General features: G+C 39.8%; 1 protein-coding gene across 3 annotated transcripts in view; it reads left to right on the forward strand.

The window, feature by feature from the left end:
* The window catches only part of LOC125453929 (contactin-associated protein-like 5), a 1,220,935-nt gene extending 1,207,060 nt beyond the window's left edge, over positions 1–13,875 (forward strand). For all 3 annotated transcript variants that reach the window (XM_048534087.2, XM_048534089.2, XM_048534090.2), the window contains one exon: positions 2,882–13,875. In XM_048534087.2, the coding sequence (XP_048390044.1) occupies positions 2,882–3,078 (197 nt within the window). In that variant the 3' untranslated portion in view covers positions 3,079–13,875. The remainder of the gene's footprint in view (positions 1–2,881) is intronic.
* Positions 13,876–14,034: the final 159 nt, after the last annotated feature.

Below are 14,034 nucleotides of genomic sequence, written 5' to 3' on the forward strand. Positions count from 1 at the left end.
TATAAAGAACAAGTTGCCCAGTTACAAAAAACAGAAGTTGCTGGGAAAGCTCAGCAGGTCTGGCAGCATCTGTGAAAGAAAAAGACCAGAGTTAATGTTTTGGGTCTGGTGAAGAAGGCTCACTAGACCTGAAATGTTAACTCTGATTCTTTTCCTTCCACAAATGCTGCCAGACCTGATAAGCTTTTGCAGCAACCCCTGTTTTTGTTCCTCATTTAAAGTATCTGCAGTTCTTTCAGTTTTTATAAACTAGAAGTTTGGAACTAGAACTAAACTTGACTAAACCCATTTAAGTGGTCATAGACATTTTCAATCAATCAGTTCAGATTTTATTACACACCTGCTTGAGGAAGTGGGACTTGAACCCATGTCTCCTGGCTCAAAGGCATGAACACCATCACTGCATTACATGAGCCTTCCAACAAGGTCATATTCATAAATAAGTAAGTGGAAAGAGACATATCTGAGTCAATGAAGAAAGTAGTGAAGTGTGTTCATTTAGCAATTGAAGCACTTTAACTTTCTTAACCTCATGGAATGCAATGTAGAACAATGAAAGACTGAATCAAATGTTTAAAAGATATTTGTTGTCCTGTCATATGTAGCGATATACTGAAGGTTACAATAGAATCAAGAATTTGAGAATATTTATGCAAAGGCATGACAAGGCTAAGGGCTAACTATTGAAAAATGAGATTAGAATAGTTATGCTGTTGATTTTTGTTGCCAGAAACTCGATGCGCCGAAAGACCTTTTTCCATGCTAAAGACTGCTATGACTCATAAGTAAAAGGAATGCTAGCTTTTGAAGACATGTCTTGCCTAATAAATGTCTTGGAATTTTCAAAGATGTAACTGGGATGGTGTCTCACAAAAGAGATTCAGAGCAAAAGGCATTTATGAGTTAAGCAATGAATTGGCTTATTAATTACTTCAATAAAAAGCAGTGGAGAGATATCAATCATAGTCCCTTGATGAGTAGAATTTGCAGTCATTTCCATGATCTCCCAACTTTGTCTTAATGCCTTACAATCACCTGGTTCAGAGCTGTGGTTACACACTTCTGGAACAGGTAGGACTTGAAACAAGGTCACCTGGTTCAGCAGGTAGGAACAACGCTACTTCTTAATGTCTTACAATGATCCCATCAAAAGTGATGTAACTTACAATGTCTGCCTTTTTGATGCACTCAAAGTTAGAGAGAAACTAATATTTTACATTCAGGCTTCTTGTTGGACGATTGAAATGGTTGAAGGTGTAGGAAAAGTTCAGAAAGTCATCAGATACTGTGCTGGTTCCAATATGTACAGTTCACTTGTTCTGCAAAATGTATCTGATGTCCATAAACATGTTTGGCAAATCAATGAGAATTTTCTAATTGTAGAACAGTCTTACAGTGCCACAACTTATAAGTAATTTATATTTATGTCAAAGTTTTTAACAATGCCTTTATACTGTCTACATTAAGAATTGACAAAACCTTGAAAGTGTAGACAACAAAGAAACTGCCAATGTGGATTCATATTTCCAGCGGCTATAAATCGGAGGACATTACATTGATAATCTATAAAATTCCAGTGATGAAGTACAAGCGGTAAATTTTGCCATTTAGTGCTTCCCAGCAAAGCTTTGCAAATTGGAAATGTTTAGTCTGTAGGGAATCTGACTGCTTGATTTATGCCTTTCCTGCTTAACAACATGCTGTAATCACTGTACCTTCTTCACAGAGAGAAATTCTAACTAGGCGCCCAATTAGCATACAGGGAAATGAATCAGAAACAACAGCTTCCATTTATATATCAACTTCAACATTATAGAACACCCCAAGGCTCTTTATAGAAGCACTATCCAACAAAATTTGACATCAAACCACGTTAGGCCAGGGGAATAAACTCTTGATCAAAAAATAAAGCTTTAATGAGCATCCTAAAATACCAGAGATACAGAAAGGCAATTTAGGCAGGAAGCAACAGAACGTAGGGCCTAGGCAACTGGATGCCAGTGGAACAACAACTAAAGTAGGGTTTGTGCAAGATTTCATTCTGTGTCACTGCAACACCCAAGTGACAATAGCTCAGGGCCAAAGATGAAGCCTCCGCCATTGAATGGCCTGCCAATATTTACTAAGTTCACGCATGGTAAATGTGGCTGAGAGAATCATACAGTACAAAACAGGCCTTTTTCCTGACCAGTTTGTGCCATCAAAAAATATACTACTGCCTAAACTAATCCAACTCTGCCACAGTCTGCCCTTTACCTTGAATGTTATGACACTGAAAGCACTTCTTAATCATTGTGACCAGAGATAATGGGAACTGCAGATGCTCATCCAGCTTCACACTTGGTTATCTTAATCGTTGTGATGTTGTCCATCTTAACTACCACCCCCCCACCCCTTCAGGCAGTGCTTTCTAGACCCCTCACTAACCTCTAGGTGAAAAAATATTTTCCTCAAATACACTCTAAGTCTCCCGCCTTTCACTTTAAACATGGGTCGACTTGTTCTTGATCTTTCGGTGAAGGGGAACAGTTGCTTTCTATCCAGCCTGTCCATGCCACTTATAATCATATGTACACCTCCCTCAAGTCCACTCTCAACCTTGTCTGCTCCAAAGAAAACATTCCAAACTTATCCAGCCTCTCTTCATGGCTGAAACAATCCATACCAGGCAATATCCTGGTGAATCTCCTCTGCACCTCTTCCAAAGCAATCACATCCTTCCTGTCGGTTGCTCAGTAACCCTTGTATCCCATTGAGAATCGGTGGAGGCAGAGAAGATAAAAACAAGACAAATAGCAATCATGGCTGCATTGAAATGACAATGAATTTGGTTTACAAAAGAAAAGAGAAGACTAAAATTACATTTCTTTTCTCTTGACAGGTGTTATAGCGATTGTGATATTTGTCATCCTCTGCATTTTTGCTATAACGGGACACTTGTTATATCGGAACAAAGGCAATTATCAAAATAATGAGCCCAAAAGAACGGAATACGCTGAGAGCACCGATACTGCGCTTAAGAACCATGCCAATTACCAGGATTCTGTATGTGAAAGCCGGAAGGAATATTTCATCTGACAACGATACAGGCCATCTTCATGGCTACGCTTACAACAACACTACAGCCTGGACTTGCTGCCTGTCCAATGAGTTAGCTCCAGACTCTGCAGATTAAATGGCCAAAAGTTAGCACAAAATACACGGCATATGACTAACGACTGGTTGATACTTTTATTTACCTGACAGAACAGGGATATAGCCTATTATTTCCTGCTAACTAAATGCCAGCTCAGGGGAGCAGGATGAAGATTCCACAAATTTATGATTATACAGACAGCAGCTATTAAAAAATGTCTTGACTCTCCTCCTCAGAGTGATGTAAAACATTAATATTAACTTTTCAATGTAACTAGATATTTGGTTTATCTTCACAAGATTTATTTCTCTACCTTTTTTTTCTGGAGAGACCATTTAATTTATTCATTATGCAGGTGAAGTGTTACTAAGGTTATCAGTCTGGTTAAGTGTGGATTTATGATGAGACTTACATTCTTTCTAAATAATTTATTTACTATTGCTAATTTGGTGGTCTAACAAATTTATCTAAGCACATATGGTCATTATTGCTCATCTTATACAGTGCTGTCTTTAAAAAAAAAGCTTCCAGCATATTCCCTTTGAAACTGCAAGTTTTTATTACTTAAACTAATAAATCATAATTGACCACATTGCAATCGATTATGATTAGAAGTTAAACTCACGTTGGTTAATCTGAAAAGTATTAGTTTGTTAAATTCTTGCTGTGTCCCAGTATGCTTGCCAACGTGAGGAGTCACCCTCCCACTGTCAAATGGCACCATTATGTGAGCTGATGAGTTCGTGTTGGGGTACACCTTCTGGCAGGCAGGATTTAATATCACAGCAAGTAATGGTTCATTACCCTACAACCATGGCCTACTTCAACCAAGTCTCTGAACAATATCCAAATACAACTGCAGCAGAAACGACAACAATGTCTCCCAATAGTCGGCTTATTTTTACAGCGAATAGCTGCCTGAGAAAACTGGTGTGTGTAACATTAGTTCCAGCCACCTTGTGAGGTGCTGATTCCAGGTGTGACTGATGGAAGAATTATCCAGTCCTTCCCCTTCTGGTATAATGTGATCACTATGTTGCTGGGACTACAGGGTTTGACCTAAAAGGAGAGGCTGAATAGGCTGGGGCTATTTTCCCTGGCACATCAGAGGCTGAGGGCTGACCTTATAAAGGTTTATAAAATCATGAGGGCCATGGATAGGGTGAATAGCTGAGGTCTTTTTCTCACAGTAAGGGAGTCCAAAAGGACACAGATTTAAGGTGAGAGGGGAAATATTTAAAAAAGGACCTTAGGGGTAACTTTTTCATGCAGAGGGTGATGAACGTATGGAACGAGCTGCCAGAGGAAGTGGTAGAGGCTGATACAATTACAACATCTGGATGTGTATATGAATATATAATAGGGCAGGATTGACTGCCACGAGGGGTCATAGTTTTAAGGTGTTAGGAGGAAGGTATAGAGGAGACGTCAGAGGGAGGTTCTTCACCCAGAGAGTTGTCAGCACATGGAATAGTTTGCCAGTGGTAGTCGTGGAAGCAGAGTCATTAGTGACATTTAAGCGACTGTTGGACATGCACATGGACAGCAGTGAATTGAGGGGAATGTAGGTTAGGTTATTTTATTTTTGGATTAGGATTATTCCACGGCACAACATCGTGGGCCGAATGACCTGTACTGTGCTGTACTTTTCTATGTTCTATGTTCTTATAGGAAGAGTTCAGAGGGATATGAGCCAAAAGTTGACAAATGGTTCTAGGTCAGATTGAGATGTCTGGTTGGCAGGAACAAGTACGACTGAAGGTTCTGTTTCTGTGATGTATAACACTTAACTCAATGTGCAAAGTACCTTCTCTAGACCCAGGTAAGTGAGGTGTATTTCATTGGAGAGTAACTGATTGTTCACTTTTTCTCAATCAAATGGAACCTCCAGGTATATGGACTTTCTGATGGTTTGTTTGAGACATTTAGAGATGTTAATAGGTTTGAGTTAGGTGGATCAACTGAGGGTTCATTGAAAAGGATCATTATCTATTACTCCCCAGAATTTGAACTCAACTCACAGGTGAATTTTGAAGAAAAAATGGATTGCGTTTTGACAAATGGGAATATGAGAACTCAGAATGATGGGATCCTCTTAAATGGCCCTGTGGGAGGAAATCACTAGAATATTAAAACATTCAGTTTCAAACCTTTCAAGGGACAGCTAAAAATGCATATGTGTGTATTTGTTTATTGCGGTTAAACTATGCATTTGATGTTATAGCGATTCTATGCCATGAGCTACAGAGACCCATGTTCCACGAAGACATATATTGTTTTTGGGAAAGTTCATATCATTTATTGAGTACTGTGAGGCGGGAATGTGTAAGTCAAAGAAAAGCAACAGTTAGGTGGAAACACTGAGCTGGCTTAAAATGAAAGAGATTGAGGGTGGCATGGCGGCTCAGTTTTTAGCACTGCTGCCTCGCAGTATCAGGGATCTGGGTTTGATCCTACCCTTAGGCCGTGAGGAGTCTGCACGTTCTATCTGTGCCTGATGGGGTTTCCTCTGGATGATCCAATTTCCTCCCATAGCCTAAAGATGTGCGGCCTAGGTGGATTAGCCATGCTAAATTGCCCGTAGTGTCCGGGGATGTGCAGGCTTGGTGGGTTAGCCATGGGGAGTGCGGAGTTAAAGGGATAGGGCTGGATGGAATGCTCTTTGGAAGCTCAGTGTGGACTTAATGGGCTGAATGGCCAGCTTCTACACAGCAGGGATTGTATCATTCTAACTGGAGGCAATGGAAATCAGATGGGTTAGAGATGAGAAAGATCATATGTAGGTAGAAAGCAGACTCGTAAAACAGTGGATTTTCTCAATTGTTTCAGGTAGGTGACCATTAAAGAGTATTTCACCTTTACAATCTTTCAGCATGGGCTCAGCAGAGAAGCAGGAAGATGCCATCCATCTGCTCTAATGTTGCTGTTCTGTTCATTTACATCATGCCTGTTGTCCATTTCTTTACACCTTGGTTCCATATCTCAGAATGTTCTCACCTGACAAAATCTCGTTTACCTGAGTTTTAATCACCACAAATCATCCTCGGAGGGAAACATTAGGAAACCCACAGTCAACAGAGTGTAACAGCAACATCAGCCATTTGTATTCCTCCAATGCCTTTAATGTAGTACAATGCTCCAAGCCACTTTGCGGTAGCATTTGACAAACAAAATTTGGCATCCTGTGATATAGCAAGATATTGGGGCACATTTTAAAATTGTCATTTGCTCTGCACCTCCCTATCTTCCTTTCCAGAGATTCGGCCCTTGGCTGCTGAAAATTTCTTGAACTCTCTCACAGGATGCGGTCATTGCTGACAAAACTAATATTTATTGTTCACACCTAAGGTTGTGGCAGGTTGGCTGCTTAAACTGGTAACGGGCTGCATGGTGATTAAATTCCCATAGTGCCTGCAGGAAGTCATTGACTTTTGACTCAACAACAATGAAGAAACACAAAGCGGATATAATGCATGCCAGATCAAGGATGATATGCATCTTGGAAAATATGGAGCCGAAGTGATGGTGTCCCCACACAATTTGCTGCTTTTTATCCTCGAGGAAGAAGGAGTTGTGGCTTTGGCAGGAGCTGTTGAGGTATCATTGTGAGTTGCTGAGTTGGAAGTGATACACACTGCTGCCACAGTGGGCTGATGGAGGGAGTAGTGGTTTAAGAGTGGTATGTGGGTTTTATCAGATTTGCACTGGATGATGTTGAGCTTTTTGAGGTACATCCAGCCCTGTAAATGTGCATTCATAGAACATAGAACATTACAGCATAGTACAGGCCCTTCGGCCCTCGATGTTGTGCCGACCTGTCATACCGATCTGAAGCCCATCTAACCTACACTATTCCATGTATGTCCATATGCTTGTCCAATGACGACTTAAATGTACTTAAAGTTGGTGAATCTACTACCATTGCAGGCAAAGTGTTTCATTCCCTTACTACTCTCTGAGTAAAGAAACTACCTTTGACATCTGTCCTATATCTTTCACCCCTCAATTTAAAGCTATGCCCCCTTGTGCTCGCCGTCACCATCCTAGGAAAAAGGCTCTCCCTATCCACCCTATCTAACCCTCTGATTATCTTATATGTCTCATCCAGGTGGTGCATCACTCACAATGGAATGTGTAACTTCTGGCCTGCTCATGTACTCACACTGCTTTTAGTGGCATGTCGACTAAATACACTTCTCAATGATGATGTCTCGATTATTGATGGTGGGGAATTCAGTAAAGGTATTTACAACTGAATGATAAGGCATTGAGTTCTTTCTTTATTGGAAGTGACTGACATGACTGACTCTTTTGTTGTGAGTACTACTTGTGAAGCAGTTAAAATAAAGAGGTGTCGAAGAGGCCAGAAAAAAGGGGATCACAAATATCTCAGATGAGGTTAATCAGGATGCTGCCTGGATTAGAGGGTATGAGCTGTAAGGAGAGGCAAGAACAACTCAGGAGCAGTGGAGGTTGAGGGGAGACTTGATAGGAGTCTATAAAATTATGAGATGCAGTGATAGGGTTGAATCTTTTTCCCAGAGTAGAAATGGCTAATATTAGGGACATTTAAGGTGAGGGAAAATTCAAAGGAAATGCGAGGGACAGATTTTTTACACAGAGTGGTAGGAGTCCGGAACATGCCGCCACGGGTGGTGGTACAGGCAGAGACGATAGGGGCATTTAAGGGAAACGTGAATATGCAAGGAATGGAGGGATATTGACCAAGGGCCGGCAGAAGCGATCAGTTTAATTTTGTGTCATGTTTGGCACAACATCAGGGGCTGAAGGGCCCTTTCCTGTGCTGCACTGTTCTTTGTTCTCTGTTTAAGTTGAAGGGCCAGAGGAGATGACAGATTTGGGGACACATGCTGGAATTTGAAAACAAGGATGTGAATTTTAAAATTGAGGCATTGTCCGACCAGGAAACCATGTCTGTAAGAAAGCAAAGGGGGATGTGTGAATGGGACTTTCATGAGTTAGGATTGAATTATCCAACACTGTGTCTATGCTGACAGTTTGAAAGATCTGTTCCTTCATCGTGTCCTGAAGCACTGCAATTATTTTTTCCTTTTCAAATATCCTTTATGAGTTTCTCTTTCAAACAGATTGCCGTTTAAATTTTGAGTTGTGGTTTATATAGTTAGAAAGGACAAATAACTCATACAGTCACAAATTTCATTCCTTTAATTGACAGGAAAACAATGAGAGATATCTGTTGCTAAATGCCCAATCACACAGTTCAACCAACAATGATCCTTTTTGTCAGTCTTCTCAACAAAAACTGGAAGAACAGCAAATCCTGTAAATCGGAAACAAAAATGGAAATTGCTGGTAAAGCTCAGCAGATTTGCCAGGCCTGTTGAGCTCTACCAGCAAGTTCTATTTCTGTTTTCCAAATGAATATTTGTCTGTGGTTTTAGCATGGATCATTTTATTAAATATCTCATTAATAATGAAACAGCCAGAGCAGTTTTTAATTACAAACTATCCACAGGGAGACTGCTCCCCTTTTAAAATCCGAAACCTTTCCTGAATTGTTTGACTATTTAAAATTCTACATCTTATTCTGTCCAGAGGGAAAAAAAACCACAGCTTTTTTGTCATGTTGTAGAAGCCCTTCTGAAAGGGCTTTTCTTAAAAATTCACTTGTGGGATGTGGACAGTACTGGTCGGCCAGCATTTCTTGGCAGTCCTTAAACTGCTTGGAATGCTCACCCATTTCAGAGGGCAGTTAAGAGTCAACCACATTGCTGTGGGTTGGACTCACATGTAGGCCAGACCAGGTGAGAGTGGCAGTTTTCCTTCACTGAAGGACATAAGTGACCAGATGGGTGTTTTCCCTGACAATAGTTTTGTGGTCATCAGGAGATTCTTAATTTTAGATTACTTTTTACTGGAATTCTAATATTGATCATCTGCCATGTTAGCATCTGAACCCAGGTCCCCAGGACATCAGTTGGGCTTCTGGGTTAATAGTCCAGCAATCATACAACTAGGCCACGTGACATTCATTTTGTGTAATCTCCATCTTCAGTTTTGGAGGTAGTCTCAATTCTGACCCTCTGTTTTGAAGCCCATTTTAAGTCTGGATGGGCATCAGTAGGAGCCTGGGAATCAAAGCAAGCAGCAGAAGTCTCAAGCCCGTCCCTCAGAGTGTGAGGACTGGACACTGATAATAACAGTCCCTTCAGTCTTTGGAATTGCTCTGCATTGTTTTTAAAGGTGTTACAGCACTCGAAGAAACTACAAGTGTTTGCTGCAGGAGTCCGAGGTTGAGAAATAAAGTTGTTTGCTGAAACAAAACAATGAACCGTGGATGCTGGAGATCTGAAACACACAAAAACAGATATTGCAGGACAAACTTAATAGAAAAGAAAACAGAGTTAATGTTTCAAGTCCAGTGACGCTTCTTCAGAATAAAGAGGTGCCTAAGAGGCCAGAAAAAAGGGGATCACAAATATCTCAGATGAGGTTTATCAGGATGCTGCCTGGATTAGAGGGTATGAGCTGGAAGGAGAGGCAAGAAAAACTCAGGAGCAGTGGAGGTTGAGGGGAGACTTGATAGGAGTCTATAAAATTATGAGTCGCAGTGATAGGGTTGAATCTTTTTCCCAGAGTAGAAATGGCTAATATTAGGGACATTTAAGGTGAGGGAAAATTCAAAGGAAATGCGAGGGACAGATTTTTTTACACAGAGTGGTAGGAGTCCGGAACATGCTGCCACGGGTGGCGGTAGAGGCAGAGACGATAGGGGCATTTAAGGGGCTTTTAGAGAAACACATGAATATGCAAGGAATGGAGGGATATTGACCTGTGTGGTACAAGCCCTGTTACAGATCAAGCATGAGTGCATTTAACCCAAAACTTGTAATACGCACATTGGGACACAGGATCAAGCTGTTAAATAAGCACTTCTACATTTCCTGCAACTTCCGGCATCCGATGTCTGTGATAGTCATAGCAGTCCTACACAATTGCACACAAATTTACAGCTCTTTCAGTAACCTAACCTTACTCACTGCCAAAGTTTCTCAGGCAGATTTTATCACACTTTGCGTAATTTTCTGTTGAAAACAAAATCAAAACACCCACACACACACGCACACGCACACACAAATAAGTGTGTGTAAACCAGTACTTGTGATATATGAACATATATATTACTTTAAACAAACTTAGCATTGTGTTTCAAGTCTTGTTGTGTTAAGAGTTTCAGATGATCCATATAAATTGAGCCTTGAACTTGTTATCGAGGCTGAGAAAGTGCTGCATTCTTGGAACTACCATTCTTTAGGTGAGGTATGAAACTCATACCCATTTTTCCTATTCAGGCAAGTTGTAATAATCCCAAGATACAAGTTGAAGAATACTTGAGACTTTCCAGTTGCCAAATACAACTTACCCTTTGAGCAACACTGCCAAGGTTCATTGTATGGTGTTGACTGTGGCTCAATGGATATTGCTGTCATTTTTAGTCTTTAAAGTTGTGCAGTTCGAGTCCCATTGCAGTGATTCTGGCTGATATGCCAGTATAGCATTGAGATGGAGCAGCACTGTTGGTGACAAGATGTAAGAACACAATACTGCATGTTGATGTACAAAGGTCTCATGTCACTATTTAAAGAAGAACAGTAAGCAGAGTTCTTCATGTCCCATGTTTATTCTTCAACCAGTAACTAAAATGATTACTATGGACTTTATCTCATTGACTGTGAGTCATTGATATGTGCAAAATTGATTGCACTAACCACGCTTGAAGATGACAACATTAACTGTACAGTGCTTTAGGACGTTCTGAGGTCATAAAAGGTGGTGCATAAACAAATATGCGCTTTCTTCTCAAATGACTAATCATATCATTGCTGTTATGGGATTTTACTGTGTGAAACAAGGCTGCTATGTTTGCCGTTGTAACGATAGTTGATGCACACCGAAGTAACTCATTGTGTATCAAATGCTCTGAGCTGTTTCTTAAGAAATGTGATTCACTGACATTTAAATGAGATCCCATGGTAGTTTTCATCCATTGACACTCTCTGAATCTCTTGCCATGGACCACTCATGTATTATTTCTTGTTCTTTTCTCCTCTGGATTTTCTTTTTAGGTAACTTTCATGTAAATGAACATAGTTTTGCAGCTGATGTGTTTGTAAGTGTTAACTGATTCCCTTTCGCAATAGAGGGGTCTTGTTGACACCAGCGTCACAAGTGGTTCTTTACAGCAAACTTTAACACAGTGACCAGTAACTGTGTTCTACAGTGTTCTGACACTGAAGCTAATGACACAGGCGAGTTTTCCGATGCAGCTCCAGCCCTCTAACCTAATCACCCATGATATCTGCTCACCCCAAAAATGTTTTACTCTGAAGAGGGAAACACGTTCTACTTGTTCACCTTAATGCAGAATGTGACTGTGAATTTATAATATATTGTTGCACACATTGATGAGGCCATACTTTTAGGTTTTATTCCTTCTTACGATTCAGCCTTGGCCTCCATTCTACCAGTTGTACTTAGAATACAGTAAATGTTTAGGCCAGTGGGAGGTGATGTCTTGGAAATTTGTGTCTTATCAAAGCCTAAACCTTTCTTAACCCAGGGATTTATCATTCTCCAGTCCTCGCTCTTCCAAACGTAACTGTTTGCAGAAACAAAATTATAATCTCCCTTTGCTCTCTTATTGCTCTAACAATAAAAATGAAGGGAATGGATGCTGGGTTAACTAGAACCATCTGAAAAAAAGGAGCCATAACAATAAGTCAACAATATTTCAAGATCACAGCCAAAGCAGTCTTATCTTTGCTTGAAGCAAACAGTAAACATATTGCAAACAAGTGTTGAGTGCCGACGTGCAACTGGAAATGGTAAAGAGGAGGACATTACTTGCTTAAGTGTGAAATGTGGATCCCTCAACACTTAACTTTCTTCACACACAAATTGTAGAAGGGTACAATTTCCATCAGAGGTGTAACTTAATACATTGAATTTCTCAAAACCAAAATTGGCCATTCAGCCCAGATGTTCTGCACTAGTGTTTATGCTTCACATTTATTGGACTACATTTGACCATGATGGAATCCTTCTTTAGATATTTCCACGGGTAGAGGCATCTACAGAAAAAAAGAGCCCAGCCTATCCTATATTTCCTGAAAGTATTGATGTCCCAGCTCTCACAAACAATAAATTGAGGAAGCCAGAGATTTTTCCGTGTGAATAAGGTAACTGAGGCATTCTTACTAAGGTTTTGAAGTTTATGTTGGCCTCAAATATTGAATCAGGCAAATTATTCATGGTGTCAAAATCTTGAAGGGCTGTAGATGCTCGTTGAGTATATTCAAGACTGAGTGTAACAGACATTTGGATGCTAATGGAACCAAGGGATGAACTGGAAAAGTGGAGTTAAAGAAAAAGATCTTTCATGATCTCACTGAATGACAAAGAACATTCCAGATATTGCATGGCCTCCTCCTGATCTTGCTTTTTATGTTCTTAAACCAGGAATAACAAATTAAAAATGAAAGGCATGCAAAGAAGTTAGTTGCTTCAAAGATAATTAATAGAATTCTGGAACGAATAATCAAGAAAGCTCAATGAATAGACACACTGAATTCATTCAACAAAACTGTATCATACCTGGAGAGTGAAATGGATGAGTGGTGTTATGGTAAGGAGGGTACTTAGGTTTTGTCAATCAAACAAAGTGGCTTTGTAATCTCTCCCTTCCCAGTCCCAAATATTTTTCATTTTCATGAGGAATATTTCCCCTTGTTACACTTTATGACTTTCACAATCTAAGTCCTGCCTGCTATGAACCTTTTTCTCAGTCTACCCTGTACAGTGGGAGTTTATCAGATGAGGCAAGAGGACATGGACAGGCAGTGGCACTTGTAACTGAATTGCCTACTGACATAACTGAGGTAATTTTGCTGGAGTTGCTCAGTCGGTTTACCGGATGAATTCCAGCAAGCCTCTGTGTCTGGCCTGACCTGCTGAGCTCCTCCAGCTCTTCCGTGTTGTCTCTGTCTCCAACATCGGTAGCTCTTACTATCTCGAAGCCTCTGTGACAGCTGTTTCACAGCTCTGAGACATTTTTTATCATAATAATGGCAGTTAAGATTTTTGTTTTAACATAATTCCAAGGAGGATGAATCAAGGAAAGGAATTAGTTTTACTATAGTGATAATTGACTTCGTCTTCTGCTATCTATTCTCCTTTCTCTCATTAGCCCGCCTTTGACCTTGCAGTCTTCTTGTAATGAAAGATTGCAGTAAAACTGTGTTCATGCAAAAGCTTATGGCAATGATAATAAACTTAAGTTGGTATTTACAGCACAATCTTCACTTTACAGAGAAAGATCATCACTTTGACACTGTCTCAAAACCCTTTTGGCTATATTCAGTCAGCTGTACTATTACTCCCATTACACTTCAGTCCATTGTCTCCTATGTTTTTTATCTTAACCAATGTTTTGACACATTATGAGCCCCTCAATGAATACAAGTAGCAACTGTAAGCGAAACAGAAGTTTGCTTAATGTTTTTCAAAAAAGCTGAAGGCATTTTTAACAAGCAAAGTACTGTAGTTAAAAACAAACTTGTTGGTGTTTGTACAAACATGTATAATTTATAAAAACAAGCTGTAGATTTCGAAGAGGCAATGGATTGAAAGAGCTGGTTTTTGGTTTCATGTATTGAACACTGACTGATGTTATGTAGAAAAGACCTGGATTTGTTTAATTCGTGTTTGTCCTGTTTTAATCAATTGATTGTTTTCTATAATTGTGTTTAGAATAAATATGATCAAATCTTTGCTTGCTTTCTTTTCACACATAATTTTAATTGTTGATGTAACATATTGTAAGTTAAATTTACTCAAAGAAATGATTTTGAGCCTAT

This window comes from Stegostoma tigrinum, chromosome 7, assembly GCF_030684315.1.
Source record: "Stegostoma tigrinum isolate sSteTig4 chromosome 7, sSteTig4.hap1, whole genome shotgun sequence".
In the NCBI taxonomy this organism is placed as follows: Eukaryota; Metazoa; Chordata; class Chondrichthyes; order Orectolobiformes; family Stegostomatidae; genus Stegostoma; species Stegostoma tigrinum.